This window comes from Rhineura floridana, chromosome 5 (assembly GCF_030035675.1).
Source record: "Rhineura floridana isolate rRhiFlo1 chromosome 5, rRhiFlo1.hap2, whole genome shotgun sequence".
In the NCBI taxonomy this organism is placed as follows: domain Eukaryota; kingdom Metazoa; phylum Chordata; class Lepidosauria; order Squamata; family Rhineuridae; genus Rhineura; species Rhineura floridana.
In genome coordinates, this window is record NC_084484.1 from 148,595,312 (window position 1) to 148,612,054 (window position 16,743).

General features: G+C 40.1%; 1 protein-coding gene across 4 annotated transcripts in view; it reads left to right on the plus strand.

Moving 5' to 3' along the window:
• DCLK1 (doublecortin like kinase 1) overlaps positions 1–16,743 on the plus strand; it is an 82,217-nt gene that overhangs the window by 16,793 nt on the left and 48,681 nt on the right. For 2 of the 4 annotated variants that reach the window (XM_061628415.1, XM_061628417.1), the window contains exon 3: positions 8,954–9,300. In XM_061628415.1, the coding sequence (XP_061484399.1) occupies positions 8,954–9,300 (347 nt within the window). Of the gene's footprint in view, positions 1–8,953; positions 9,301–10,757; positions 10,851–10,878; positions 12,430–16,743 lie in introns of those variants that run through there. The other 2 variants (XM_061628416.1, XM_061628418.1) reach the window with 2 other exon arrangements.

The following is a 16,743-nucleotide window of genomic DNA, read 5'->3' on the forward strand; positions in this document are numbered from 1 at the left end:
ATATCCTGCCCTGCCTCCCAGCAGGATCCAGAGCGGCAAACAGAAATGCCAAAAACACATCAAAACATCATAAAAACAGACCTTAAAACACACCAAAACAAAACAACTTTAAAAACATTTAAAAAAGCTTTTAAAACATCTTTTAAAAAGGGTTAAAAAACATCTTGTTTTAAAAAAACATATTAAAAAGCAATTCTAACACAGACTGGGGTAGGTCTCAACTTAAAAGGCTTGTTGAAAGAGGAAAGTCTTCAAAAGGCACCGAAAAGATAACAGAGATAATGCCTGCCTAATATTTAAGGGGAGGAAATTCCACAGGGTAGGTGCCGCTGCACTACAGGTTGGTCTCCTATGTTGTGCAGACGGACCTCCTGATAAGATGGTATCTGCAGGAGGCCCTCATCTGCAGAGCATAGTGATTGACTGAATATATAAGGGGTAAGACAGTCTTTCAGGTATCCTGGTCCCAAGCTGTATAGGGCTTTGTACACCAAAACTAGAACCTTGAACTTGGCCCAGTAGCAAATGGGTAGCCAGTGCAATTCTTTCAGCAGTGTGATGACGTGTTGGTGATACCCTGCCCCAGTGAGCAGTCTTGCTGCTGCATTTTGCACTAGCCGCAGCTTCTGGAGCAACCTCAAGGGCAGCCCTACATAGAGCGCATTACAGTAATCCAGCCTGGAGGTTACCAGTGCATGGACAACAGTGGTCAGGCTATCCCGGTCCAGAAATGGCTGCAGCTGTCTTACCAGCCAAAGCTGGTAAAAGGCACTCCTAGCCATGGAGGTCACCTGGGCCTCTAGCAACAAAGATGGATCCAGGAATACTTCCAGACCACGAACCTGCTCCTTCACAGGGAGTATGACCCCATCCAAAGCAGGCAACTGACCAATTATCCAAACTTGGGAACCACCAACCCACAGTACCTCTGTCTTGCTAGGATTCAGGCTCAGTTTATTGGCCCTCATCCAGCCCACCACAAGGCAGCTTATCTATCTTATTATAGATACGATTACCTTGCAGCTGTGTATTGCATCCAAATAGCTATAAAAATGAAGTGATTCCCTATACTTCCAGTTGCATTTCTATTGAAACCAATAGGTTTCAGAGAATTGGGGGTGGAATCTGGCTTTTTGAAAAGGTTAACTCCTCCAATGTGATCCACCCTAAATTAGTCTTTCTGCTGCGCTCCTCTTCCCCTGTTGCCTAAAGCAGTTGTTTTCATGCATTTTAACTCACTGATATATTTTGAGAAGAGGGGAATGAATGACTCTCTCTCGCTCTCTGTAGGACCTGTCTGGGTGGGATCTTGGGGGTCTGGCTCATAATGTCTATAATGCTGGATCTGACCAGTGGTTCTTTGACTCTGGTAAAGTAGATTTTGTATGGATATTGGACAGAAACGCCTTGGCCTTAAGAAATATTGGCAATGGACAATGGTTGTTTGTCTGCCTCTTAGCTTTTGTTGTTGTTCTGACACTGGTTCAACCTTTAGGAATGGTTTTAGTCTAAGGAATCCTTCCATTGCAAAAGGATGCAGTAGAGATCTCTTATGTACTCTCCAACACTAATTCTGGACATCATTGGGATGTTATGTCAACATGAAAATACAGCAAAACCTTGTGACAGAAGTGTTATATTATGTACACCCAAATCTTTGAGCAGTGAGAGATTTCAGGGGTTCCAGCACACACCTCATGTTTGGTTCCCTTAGAATTAAGGTCACTGAAGATGGTGGTGTCTTTTTGATATCTGGTTTTATTTACACATATATGTAGGCTGAGCGTAAGAGAGAAGGGTTAACAGCATGAACTCTCCAACAGATCTTGCTCCTCCATTAGGTTTCTAGGGAGACCCTCCAAAAAAGTCATAGCTTTGGATTTGGCACAGAACAAGTGAAGCTTGCCTTCCCAGCCCCAGCTCCAGATGAGGCTGGCCTAAACTCTATTGCTCTCTTATGCTCCCTGGTGACATCTCCCTCCTTTCTCCTGGCTGGAGGTTGAGGGAAGCCTGCCTTTCTCAAGCATCTCCTGCTAGTACTTGTGACCATCAATCCCCTGTAATACTTAGGCATGCAAAGAGATACTTAACAGACTTGGCTAGAGCCATTAACTTAACAAAGACTGGTTCGACTATGTAAGCAGCCTCTCCACAGAAGCCCATCTTACAGATATAAAACTACATGCTCAGAGGGGAACCACAGATGACATCTTGGCCACATTCAAACAGCAGTTGAATCTGTTTTCCCAATGTGTCTTTACCTGATAATTTCCACATTTTATTTTATCTTTCACATGGCGTACAAGCCACTACCGGAAATCTAGTGGAATATAGTGGAAGTTTAGCACTTTATAAGTTTCCTTATTAATAGCTTCCAGAAAAAGTCTATTATTAACCCAGAAAATTGCATGAGTAAAGTGATGAAATTTGGGGTGGTATACTGGCATACATGGAGGAATAGAAGTTTCCATGTGTGGAATGTGTGCAGGAGTAACAACATGCTCATTGTTGTGTCACACCATGCCAAGCATGGGATCCGTTTCCCAGTGCCGGTTCAAAAACATTCAGTCGACCTTACAGGCTGGTATTGATCTGCATTCAGTCTTTGCAAGCTACTGCCTTTACCAATCCTTTCCCCCACCTTGGAAAAAATATTGATATTAATATTGATATTTTGAAAGGAAATATCGGTATTTTCAAAGTAAATGTTAATAAATTGATGGAAATGCTGATAAAAATATTAATATTAATATCAGTATTTTAGACTGCATTTTAAAAAAACTTTCTAAAAATAGCCACAGAAATTTACTACATAAAAATCTGATCTGCAACTATAGTAAATTAATGGAAAATTTGGTACCAATTGTGAATTGGGTGGTATTCTAGCACATCCCTACATCACGCCCACTGATGTGAATGAAATTTTGTGCCATGTGGCAGTATACCAGTCAAAAAGCCACAGTTCCATAAGGGAACAGGCGCTGTAGAGTGAAAGGAAAGTTAGAAATCAGGACAGATGCGCTACCATTATAAACAGGAAAACTAGTGCAATAAAGCCCATGTCTGAATGCAGCCCCAGATCCCCCATCCTCCAGTTCTATAACAGTAAGTTCCTAGAGTGTGAGGGAACAGCCACAGTTGGGATGGCAACTCTACCAAATCACATAACATATGCATTGAGCCAAAAACAAAATATTCTGCTGAAGTGAAACAGGAAAGTGGTACCTTTTATTGCACCTCAAAGGCATTAGGTTTTGTATTGACATTCCCTTTTTGTAGACTGAACAGTGGTGTTAAAGATACTTTGTGACGACGTTAGAGGATTTGTCATTGGTAACTTTATGGACATGGCTCTGGATGTGCGTATGATGTGTAACTATATTCCAAATTTTTCTGGTAATTATATCTTTATAGATTGAGTGCTGGGAAAATGTGAGATCTCTTCACATTTCTTTTAAAGGAAGATGATCTGGATTAATCACTCTGTTGTGCAATCGTAAATTTTGAAAGGCCATTTATAGCTTTCTAGCTATTATCATAAAGTCTTGTCACATTCTATACTCAGAACATTCTATACGCAGAACATACAGAAAGCAAGACTGGACCAAGATGAAGGAGGTGTGAAAATTGGAGGGAGAAATATCAATAATTTAAGATATGCAGATGATACCATACTACTAGCAGAAACCAGTAATGATTTGACATGAATGCTGATGAAAGTTAAAGAGGAAAGCACAAAAGCAGGACTACAGCTGAACATCAAAAAGACTAAAGTAATGACAACAGAATATTTATGTAACTTTACAGTTGACAATGAGGACACTGAACATGTCAAGGATTATCAATACCTTGGCACAGTCATTAACCAAAATGGAAATAATAGTCAAGAAATCAGAAGAAGGCTAGGACTGGGGAGGGCAGCCGTGAGAGAACTAGAAAAGGTCCTCAAATGCAAAGATGTATCACTAAACACTAAAGTCAGGATCATTCAGACCATGATATTTCCCATCTCTATGTATGAACGTGAAAGTTGGACAGTGAAAAAAGCAGATAAGAGAAAAATCAACTCATTTGAAATGTGGTGTTGGAGGAGAGCTTTGTGCATACCATGGACTGAGAAAAAGACAAATAATTGGGTTTTAGAACAAATTAAACCAGAACTATCACTAGAAGCTAAAATGATGAAACTAAGGTGATCATACTTTGGACACATCATGAGAAGACGTGTTTCACTAGAAAAGACAATAATGCTGGGAAAAGCAGAAGGAAGTAGAAAAAGAGGAAGGCCAAACAAAAGATGGATTGATTCCATAAAGGAAGCCACAGACCTGAACTTACAAGATCTGAACAGGGTGGTTCATGACAGATGCTCTTGGAGGTCACTGCTTCATAGGGTCGCTATAAGTCGTAGTCGACTTGGAGGCACATAACAACAGAACTTGTGACATTGTTTGATCTGGTTTGCTTCTCAGTTCAAGGGAGTGTCGCTTCTTCTGCACAGTCAGAATCTGGTATTGGACATGGTGCAGCTGCTGTTCTTACTTAAATAGGACCTATCCTCTTTGCATGTTTCCTAAGGAAATCTTTTGATTGATAGAAAATATAATAGATGCTAAACGAAAAGGACAAAAAAACCTCCTTTAGAGAGCAGGAAGGAGTGATGTTCCATTAAATATTGATCAACGAGGAATTCTAAAAGCTGCCACATCATTGCGCTATTAAAGAAACACAAGAGACTACTGATATCTTTTGGATGGTATCAGATTCCTTCCAAACAAGAGTGAACCTACTGGACAGCTATTTAGAGATACTGCTGAAAAGGTTTGAAAATGTTTGCTCTTCCATGGTTTGGTGAGCATGCCTCAGTGCTAGTCCCATAGATGTAATTATTAATTAATAGTTCTCAGGAGATTGTGGTTGCAGGTGTTCAGACTTATTTTTTTTAACCCAGACAAATTGGCTGAACATAGAATTAGAAATAATAAGCAACCTGTTGTGTAAAAAACCAACCTTTACAATAAAAGCCATACACTAAAGAATAAGAATCCCAATATTTTTAAACAACTTGTCAGTAATATAAATGTACAATTAAGGTGTAAATACACTTTGGATGATATCTTCACACTGTATGAACACCTTTTCCCTTTCCACCTCTGCCTAAATCTGGTCCCTAGGGCTCAATCCATTCCACCAATGGTGTGTGTTTTGCTAGCAAATGGACACAGTTGGATTTTACTATTCACGATTTGATCTTCAACAGTAAAAGGATGACAAACAGTAAGCCAATATGTTCTGAAAATACAATTTGCATTAGCCCATTCCATGTGAGCTCACGCTCCCATTCTTTTTATTGGGTGAATTTTCTGCTGCAAAGTGTTGTCTTTATCCTACTGCATGACCATTATGAGTGAAAGGTAGATAGAAGACTCTACTAAATATCTAATAAAAAAATGCTTGATATGCAACTGAGAACTGGTTTGTTTCCTCCTACATTGGGAGGATCCTTTATGCAACTGTTGATTAGTAGTACAACTAAAGGTAAAGGTGTCCCCGGCGAGCTTGGAAAAGTTACTTTTTTGAACTACAGCGCCCATCAGCCCAATCCAGTGGCCATGCTGGCTGGGTCTGATGGGAGTTGTAGTTCAAAAAAAGTAACTTTTCCAAGCTCTGGTCCCCGCACTTATAGTGCAAGTTGTTTCCGACTCTTAGGGTGATGTCTTGCGACGTTTACTAGGCAGACTGTATATATGGGGTGGGATTGCCAATTCCTTCGCTGGCCTTTCTTTGCCCCCCAGCATATGCTGTGTACTCATTTTACCAACCATGGATGGATGGAAGGCTGAGTGGACCTCGACCCCTTTTACTGGAGATTCAACTTCCTCCTTCCGTTGGAATCGAACTTTGGCCATGAGCAGAGCTTCAGCTGTGTTACCGCCGCTTACCACTCTGCGCCACGGATATTATTGCCAGTTTTTTCTTTTCATCAATTAAGATTTTTCTTCTCCTGAGTTGTCTTTTAGATGACTGCATGTTCTTTCTTTGATATCAAACACAGCTTGTCTGGAAGTGAAGCATTTACATGCTGCAATATATAAGTCACATACAGTTTGCTTCTAGTTGTCACATTCCAGGGGGTCCCTTCAGGGGCTATGGTCCCAGTCCCAGAAATATCACCTTCTCACCAAAGTACTTACCAGCATAAGATTGCTGAGGAGATTTCCAGATGTTCTTCCTCAGGTATTGACCCAGAGGGCCCCTCAAAGGGATACTTGATATTGGATTCAGGGGGCCTGACCTGCACCTCAAGGTCCCTGTCCTCTGGGGTTTCTCTTTCATCCTCTGAGGACTCAGGATCTGGTAACGGGTCAGAGCTAGGCATGACAGGCATGATTCAAGGTGACATTGTTGATATCTGAATGCCCTAAACAGCTTTGGCCCTACATATGTTAGAGGAAAACTACTGCTTACATGAGCCCATTAAGATTGAGAGGGAATGGCCTACTATAAATATCATTTGGGTGTCAGTGAAGTTCGGGAAGAGGTGTGCAATAAAACATTTTTAGTGATGGCACCAAAGTGATGGAACTTCTTTCCAAAGGAGACGCACAAGCTGTCTTTTATCCAAGACTTACAGGTGGGCTAACATCAAGCTAGGCTCAACTGCTGGTGTGGTGTTTATCTAGGTTTCTTTAAAGGTGGCTGCTGCTTCGGCATAGGGGACCAAGGCAGCACACAGTATCAGAGAAACAACAGTAGGGTTGGACTGTAAGAACCCACAGTACTTAGATACCAGCACATACCTAGGTGATTTGTTCATTTAAAATATATTGGCACTCCTTTTCTAGTGACATGTGAATACTATTGTTTGGTAACTTCAACAACACTAATTAGACAATTGCAAAAAGTCAGTCTGTCTTTTAAGGGATTTTGCGAATTATCTAATGAAACTTTAGGTGCAGCTATATTATTTGTCAATGATCAGTAAGAAATGAACTTTCAGGTTATTAACATATAATGGGTCAAGAAGGGTTCCCCCCCCCTCTGCAGCAGTACACTGACAGTTTTATTGCACTATATTAGTACTTTTAAATCAATGCAATCCATGGATGACTCATTTTATATATAAAGAAAGGAGCACTTACGTGGTTTTGACCTTGTGACAATTGAACAGTTGGGGCTAAAAATATGGGATGGAGATATAGATAAAAGAGACTATGTCCTGTTTGATCATTCTTGGATCATTATCACAGTTCATCACTTGGCCTTCATGTCATACAAGGCTTTTACAAGAGTAAACTGGACTCAAAAAGTAGTTTAACGTTGTCTTTTGTAAATAGAGCTGTTAATGTCTGTGTTAGAACTAAAAATATTGGGGGTAAATTTTTATTTCTATCCTACATGAATTAGAAATTCATTACAAAGGTGTGTCTTCTGTTAAGATTTATTTTCCTTGTCCTACTTTTTCTGGTATTTCTATAGTAGAGTTTGGAAGATTTTCCAATGGTTCCACTCTTCTCCTCATGTCCATTCTTTAGTGTACTGCCTTCAAGTCGATTCCGACTTATGGCGACCCTATGAATAGGGTTTTCATGAGGCTGAGAGGCATTGACTGGCCCAAGGTCACCCAGTGAGCTTCTAAACGTTAACAACTTACACCACTTTCTCAACAGGAAGATGTATTCAAGTGTATGCTACCAGTGAAAAATAAGTACTGCTGTTTCTCTTTGCAAATACTAGGGTATGCTCTAAAAAAGACCATAGTACCTTTTGTTTGTTCATACTTATCTTTATTTAGTTTAATGTTTGTTTTGCTACTCTTTTTTTAAAACAATCGTCTTTCATCTTAAGAGAAATAACTAAAAAAGTATATGTAAAGGAGTCATTTAACTGCTTGTTTGGTAATGTTGGCTACATTCACACATCATGGTAAGCCATGGTTAAGGTTATGCTCCTTTTTGGCCCTAAGACCATCAAAGTGGTGAACAGCATATTAATCCAAAGAAAGATATAATAAATGCAACATCATCAAAACAATATTAAATAGCAAAATCACAAGAATACCCACCACTTACACTGGATATGTATTTGTGAGCTGCATTCATGCTGTCAGCACAGATGCAGCTCCCCAGCATCCCACTTGGAAGCCAGGTTAACTCATGTCACAACGGTTTGGCTTAGTATTACACCTAAATCAGGAGCTGTGGTTTGTTTCGCTCCAAAGCAAACCATGATAGATAAGCCACAGACAAACCTTGGCTTCAGATTGTGGTTTGTTTGGAGCAAAACGTATTGTAATCCCTGGTTTGCATGTGACACTAAGTCAAGGATCCTAGTTTGTTCCTCCTGTTCGCTAATGAGGAGTAAAGCAGGAGTGAGCTGCTTTTTCATGGTAAACCAGGTGTGGGGAATATTTAGCCCTCCAGATGTTGTTTAGCTACAACTCCCATCATTCCAGGCCATTGGCTATGCTTACTGAGGCTGATGGGAGCTGTAGTTAAGCAACATCTGGAGGGCCAAAGATTCCTCACTCCAGTTGTAAAGCATTAGCTGCAGCTTACCATAACATGAGAATGCAATGCTTAATACTGTGAGATGTATGCTATATATAGCTATTCCAGGATTGCATGTTTTATGGAATCAGTAAAGAGGTTTCAGAAGACTTCTAGTTCTGTCCCAGACTTCCATCTTCCCCTGTAATTTCAGGATTCCACTGATTTTAGATATGTGGTAGATGCTCCTTATTTTCTTTTTTAAATCTTCCAGTGGTTTTAAAACAACACTTCTAGTTTTTTTTTAAGGATATGTGACCAGGAGATAGAAAGTAGTAGTGTGCCTACATCATCATCTTAGGTTGTCATAAGCAAAACTGTGGGTACTTACAGGAAGTGATGTAAATGGCAGCAGTGGAAAATGATGACATCTGAGCTAATGATTTTGAATTTCTTTTTCTTAGGAGAGAGCTATGTGTGTGGTTCAATAGAGCCCTTCAAGAAGCTGGAGTACACAAAGAATGTAAATCCTAATTGGTCAGTAAATGTGAAAACCACCGCCACTTCCCGCACAGTGGCCTCCCTTGCCACAGCCAAAGGAAGCCCTTCAGATCCAAAGGAGAACAAGGATTTCATTAGGCCTAAACTGGTCACAATCATCAGGAGTGGTGTGAAGCCACGTAAAGCAGTCCGGATTCTGCTTAACAAGAAGACAGCACATTCATTTGAGCAGGTTCTCACTGATATTACCGATGCCATCAAGCTTGATTCCGGAGTAGTTAAACGCCTGTACACACTGGATGGAAAACAGGTAAGAGGAATGTTTAAGCTGCCTTATAAAGAATTACACCAAAGCCTAACTAGATCTGTTGGCTATTTTGATGCAAGCTATCTTTTATCTGGCCAAAGATCTTATAACACTGATGTAGTAAAATGCAATGTAATAAGAAACAAAGCCATATTTAACGTCTCACAAGATTTCATACCTCACAAATTAGTTGAATTATTTTTAGTTTTAACTGCTTTCATTTAGTTATATTTACTTTTCATAATTTAAATACATAAACAACAAATACATAAACACTTCTGAAACATACCCTGATTTTTTTCCATAACAAGTCTTATATGATGGTGTATTTTCAAGTTCAAAACATTAAAAAAAACAAGTTGTCTTTGCTATATTCACTAACTGAATTTCAGAATAAGTTGAACTGTTTTAATATTTTTTTTTTAAAAAAACACGATTTTAAGAAAGTTATGCAATACAATATAAGCTTAACTTATATTTCAAGAACTGTTTAAGCAGCAAGTTTGTCAACTATCTTATTAGCACAATGTAATCTATAAGACAATTGTCCATACTGACAATGATGTCCACACTGTTGGCCGTTCCTCTGTCCAGCAGTGGATAGGAGAAAAATGTAGCTTGTGCGAAAGCACAAGCAAAACATTCTTGAACTATAGAGAGATTCTAAATGCAGATTTGATTGATTTAACTTCTATTGCAGTACTGAATTTTTTTCTTTGATTACTACAGCAGCATGGATCCCCAAGCAAAATCCAGAATAAACTTTCTACTTGGGATAACAGGATTTACAGACTGTTTGCAGGGAATAGCTCCCCTACCTGCTTTTTTCTTCTTCTTGCTCTTATGTACACACTGTCTGCACTATACATTTAAAGGAGCACTATACCACTTTAAACAGTCATGGCTTCTCCCAAAGAATCCTGGGAATTGTAGTTTGTTAAGGGTGCTGAGAGTTGTTAGGACATCCCTATTCCCCTCAGAGAGGTATAATTCTGAGAGTTCCCTGGGAAGAGGGTTTGACTGATGAACCACTCTTGGGATTGTAGCTCTGTGAGGGGAATAGGGGTCTCCTAAGAACTGTCAGCACACTTCACAAATCACAGTTTGCAGGATTCTTTGGGAGAAGCTATGGTATGATATTCTTTTGAAGGTATAGTGCAGATGAGCCCAAGTTTTTAAATGTGTCAAGAACAGTAATTACTCTAACCCAAATTACTTTTGCAACTGGCTAGCCCTTCTGGACCCCACGTAGGCCAATCAAACCAATTACTGTGGCAGTGGCTCCCTGTATTCCTTCTTAGAGTAAGCATTGTCATAAGAGTTGATGTACAACTGATCTGCAGCAGTTGTGCAGATAGTATGGCTCTTCAGATGTACGCTAGGGCAGTTACAACCTCAGATCTCCATTTACTAGTACATGCAGTGTTGGACTTGTACTTTTTCTTCCTCTCCACTTGCAGATCACTAAAAAGCTTTCTGCCTAATATGGCTTGGAAATTCCAAATGGCCAAACTTTGATGTGATAATTATGACCATGTAAGGGTTGTCTTTGTCCATCTACTGTTGATTTTGGTTTGTTAGAGTTGTTATGGAGCAACTGGCATGGGTGTTGAGGACCAGTCCAGGCTCTTTGATCAAGATGTGGAGACCAAGAAGACTACTACAACAGCCCAGTCATATGGAGTGGCAACACTTAGCACCATGACTAAAACAACAAACTCTCATGAGAACTTGCAATCGGAGGGCTCTGTTCTTGACACACTTGCAAACCCCAGTGTTCCACAGAGGATGGGGTTGTGCTGAGTTGCTTTCAACATAGAGCCAGGGGCTCCACTCAACTGAAATGAGAAATTTTGATTCTTTATGGCCTTAGCTTACTTGGGATTTAGACAGCCACAGCAGCTGAAGAGCAAGCTAATCCATCCTTTCCAACTGTCTGAAAATGAAATTGAAATGTTGCCATTTCCCACCTCAGAAGCTTCAAACAAACCTCTTCAGGGCATGTACACATTGAAGTTTCCTATGCTACTGGCCAGTGGTGTTAAACTGGAAGTAGCCCCTGGAAGCTTCCTGCAACAGTCCCCATAACTTGCACCGAGATTTCTGCAATATTTCCCACCAGTTCCAACAAAATAGCCATGTGATTATGGCCCTGATTACCTAATGATTGTGAATTGGAAGTAGCCTCACACTTTCCCATCTCTCACTGAGGGAGAAATAACCAGAGTTTATTTGCAGACAAGACAGCAGGCTTCAGTAATTCCAAGGGAATGACTTCAGGTCAATGTAATAACAATATTTTGATTTTTAAGAGCTTTGGGAACTTTGTGTCTGCTAGAGCTGTTGCGAGATAATTCTCCCAATGCACGTTTTCCTTCTTGCTAATTGTATTCTATTGAAGTGGCAGAGTCTATTGCAGAACTTTAGCAAGCAAGGGAAGTGGGAAAGTTGTACCCCTTTGTCTTGAACAGAGACTATTATGCTTGGTGACTAAACAAAGCTGCCTAGCAAGCAGAAACGTCAGGCGGTGATTTTGCACTCAGCAGGTGTAACCTGTTGGTCAGCGCTCTCTCTCTCTCTCTCTCTCAGGGAAGTCATTGATTTCTATCTGACTTAAGCAATTGATGTTCCATTTACTTTGCCAGAGTCTTTTTTTCTTAGCAGCATTTGAAGGGTAGTGGATGTTGGTGTTTTGTTTTGTTTTTGGTTGCTTACTAAGTTCCATGTTGTGATTAATGGGAAGAAATCCATGGTAAATCCAAAAGTTTGTTCTACTTTCGCATGCAGTTAAATTCCAATCTGTGCCTCTTGCAGGGCATGTAGAAAATTCCAAATTCCCTGCTGTGAGTGGTTAAGCCTTAATTGGAGGTTTCTTAGATTGAACTTTAAAGTTTTTAACACCCTCTTGACTAGAAAATGTAATTTTGTATTTTGAGGATCAGAGGATAAAGATTTCTAGTACAGTTATTCTTTTAAATACAGATTTGTGTGACAACTTTTTTAGTGTAAGTATTAAAATACTGACACTCCTTTTTAGCTACAGGTCATATGGAAGTCAATGCAGTATTTTGTTTAGTCTTACTGAGAACAACACCCTCCTCCAACCCTCCCTAGGCAATACTTTCACAGTGTGATAGTCTTATTATTTTCTAAAATGATACTGGCAGAACTGTGTTTGATCTTGTTCTGTTGCTGTCCCGCTAGCTCATGAGATCCCATCAGGCTGTCTTGGAGTGTTCTTGAGGGTAGGGGTTAGGAAGTGTCTGGTGTCACCTTTGTTATGTAGTTTTTGTTATATGCTTTTGACACCAGGGATACATATGGACCCACCATATTCTCTTGATTTTAAAGTACTTTAACTGATTTTAATATTATGGGCTGCATCCAATGATAGTTTTACTAACTAAGATCCATTAATTTCAGTAGGTCTCTTCTGAGTTTGGATAGATGTAACCCTGCATTTTTAACTAATGTAACCCACCCTGAGACCTCATGGTGAAAGGTGGGTAAGAAATCTAATCAATAATAATACAAGTAATCATACCTCGAAATAGTAGTGATGGATATTGAGTAAGCAGGATGCACCCTGCATTTCTCTTTATATGCATTTTGATTGTTTTGTTTGTTATTGATTTGTTTTATATTCTCCAGTTAGCTTTATGAAGCCCATGTTCATGAGAGTCTGGGGGGAAAAGTTCACAACGCTCTGCTGATGTTGATGTGGCCCCTTCCATTTGTGAGACATGGTGCAATTGCTCCCTGTCCCACCCCTTAAAAGGGGCCTGCTTCAATATTAGTAACAATAGAGAAGTTATAAAATACACTTTTTCATATTTCTAAGAGACCCAGTGTGGTGTAGTGGTTAAGATGTTGGATTATGACCTGGGAGACCAGGGTTCTCACTGGGTGACCTTGGGTCAGTCACTGCCTCTCAGCCTCAGAGGAAGGCAATGGTAAACCACCTCGGAATACCGCTTACCATGAAAACCCTATTCATAGGGTCGCTGTAAGTTGAAATCGACTTGAAGGCAGTCCATTTCCATTTTCCATATTTGCTCAAACTAATGTGTGCTAAGAGTGTCTCTCTTTTGTACCTGTGTATGCTTCTCTCTTCCTAACATAATTTATTCGGATTAATGTTTTTACAAATGGCACACATTTTTTTCCATTTGCTTCTACTACCAAGTCCTCGTAAGCCTCTTTGAAGATTAACGCATTTGCTACAGGGATACTTTTCTTCCTTGATGAAATTTCGGGTTCTGAGACTTTTAATTGGGATTTTCAGCAGGAATGAATCCTTGAAGTTCAGATACCAGAGGAAATATTCCTTGAGGACAGTGGTTTTACAGCCCTTCAGATGGGGGAAGTTCATAAGTTTGGAGAACGTGGCAGGTCATAGCATTTTCAAGACTGATGGAGGAGAATAAGACTTTGAAAGCAGAGTTCAATGTATGTTTCTTGGGATAAGCTGGCCTTCCCAACTTTCCCTGTCTTGTTATGGAGGATTTGTTCTTTCTGTTTTAAGTGCTGCATCTTGGAAGCTCCACTATGCAAAATTCCTTTAAGGCTTTAGGGCTTAACAGTATAAAGTTATTTACTCATCAAGTGAGAGTCAAACCTCAATTTGAACTAGTCTTAATTATCTTTTGACTTGGGTTAAGCAATCATTTTTCTTAAAGCTGACAGACTGGAAGGACGTAGAGGCAATAATGGAACGGTAAGTCATGTCTTTGATTAAAAGGGTAGGATGCATTATTGATTGATTTACAAATGCATCTGGCCCAGATCCTCACCACGGAAATAGCAGACCTCCCTTATTTGGATTAAATTGGGGCACATTTAATTTCTGTGATCTTCTTTTCAGGTCCAATTGAAATAGCTTTCTACTATCAGTCAATCATTCATGTTATTGGTTGCTCTTCAGGACAGTGTAATATATAATTGAAGATCAATATAAGAAACAGAACAAAAATGATATAGAATCATAGAACAGAGTTGGAAGGGGCCTACAAGGCCATCAAGTCCAACCCCCTGCTCAATGCAGGAATCCAAATCAAAGCATTCCTGGCAGATGGCTGTCCAGCTGCCTTTTGAATGTTTCCAGAGTCGGAGAGCCCACTACCTCTCTAGGTAATTGGTACCATTGTCGTATGGCTCTAACAGTTACGAAGTTTTTCCCGATGTCCAGTCGAAATCTGGCTTCCTGCAACTTGAGCCCATTATTCCGTATCCTGCACTCTGGGACGATTGAGAAGAGATCCCGGCCCTCCTCTGTGTGACCACCTTTCATGTACTTGAAGAGTGCTATCATATAGTCTTCTCTTCTCAAGGCTAAACATGCCCAGTTCTTTCAGTCTGTCCTCATAGGGCTTTGTTTCCAGTCCCCCGATCATCCTTGTTGCCCTCCTCTGAACCCGTTCCAGTTTGTCTGCATGCTTCTTCAAGTGCGGAGACCAGAACTTGACACAGTATTTAAAATGAGGGCTAACCAGTGCTGAATAGAGGGGAACTAATACTTCATGCAATTTGGAAACTATACTTCTGTTAATGCAGCCTAATACAGCATTTGCCTTTTTTGCAGCCACATCACACTGTTGGCTCATATTCAGCTTGTGATCAACGACAATTCAAAGATCCTTCTCGCATGTTGTATTGCTGAACCAAGTATCTCCCATCTTATAACTCTGCATTTGGTTTCTTTTTCCTAGGTGTAGAACTGCATTTATTGATTTAGCTGTGCCCCCCAATTTTGTATCATCTGCAAATTTGATAAGCATGCTCTGTACTTCCTCATCCAAGTCGTTAATAAAAATGTTGAAGAGCACTGGGACCAGGACCGAGCCCTGTGGTACCCCACTCATTACTTCTGCCCAGTTTGAGAAGGAACCATTGATAAGCACTCTTTGAGTATGATTCTGGAGCCAACTGTGAATCCACTTGACAGTTGTTCCATCCAGCCCACATTTAGCTAGTTTGCTAATCATGGGGCACTTTGTCAAAAGCTTTGCTGAAGTTGAGATATATTATATATTATATAAAAATGTTAAAAGCAGCAGCCATAAAATCTTTAACAGATTTTGGTACCAGAGGTAGGAATATCATGGAAAGAATAGGGATGGGTTCCTACACCCATTCATCGGGGGCTGCTTCAACAGGAGCTGTAAAGAGTGCCTACCTCTTTCCCTTCCCCTCCTTCTCCTCCTCTGAATCATATTGGATCCTTCCTTCCCCAGCCTTGAGAGAAAGCAAGAGATCTCTTTAATGCAAAGCAAACACACAGGCTTGTCAATTTCACCCTAGCAAACTAAAGGCACAGGCTCGAAAGTTTATCCATAGCAAAGCAAATCTGGTCAGTTTAGAAAAGCCTTAGTTTTAGAAAAATGTTAGAAAAGCCTTCCTTAAAAGGAGCTTTCTTCCTGGAGGATTCCATAACTGAGGTATTACCATAGTTGCTTTAGAACACAACACTGAATAACCAGTGTGTTCACCAGGAAACTATTTTTTTCAGAAGCAAAGCCATTCCGTAGCTGTTCATATCTGTGTTACTTCTATTCCTTGAATTTATACTGCACAGACTTTCTGTCAAATAAGTAAGTGTTCTATCGAGCTTCCAAACTGGTGGAGCTAGACTTTTGCAGTTAGGGAAACAATCCATGAATCTCTTGAGATAATTCACAGGGACTATCCTGTGATTGGAAAATGTAATGTTAGGTGGTGCAAAGACTATAACCTATTACTCTTAATCATGTTTGTAGCTTTTTAATAACATGTAGTTAGTTTTTAGAGCAATTTCTTTTTTTAAATGTTTTTTTTTGAAGTGGAATAATTCCTAAGTGATATACAATATAGGTCTCTCTGTTTGTATAATTTTATTTAGAAAGCTTGTGTCCTGTCACTTGATTACAAGAGTCCCTGTCTAGAGAACCAGTTAAAATATGCCTCCTTAAACTGGACAGAATAGCCACAGAAATGAATCAGCAGTCAAAAGCCCTTTGTTTGTTTATTTGAACAAGAGATTTTGTTAGCAAAAACAGTAAGGAGGTGTCATGTGTGGATGCCATAGTACTGGGGCTGTGATGGAAAAGGCCATGCTTCTAAAGGAGGCCAACCTAACCTCTATGCAAGATGGCATCTGAACCAGAGTCTTACTTGTAGATGTTAGGTGCAGAGTCCCAAGCCATTTAGGGCTTTGAATGGGTTTGGAAACAAACTGTTGGCTAGTGCAGCTGATTCAGAATGGGCAAAAGTTGTGTGTACTTGACCCCATCAAGATGCAATCAGTAGGATTTTGTACCAGCTGAGGTTTCTGAGATAGGCACACATAGGAATTCATGGCTGGGTCTTCTAGAAGTGGATGTAACCTGTGAAGCTGCTGAATCTGATAACAGTGGCAGCATGGGCACCCAGAAACAATCCTGTGTCCCCCTAAACTATAAACCTGATCTG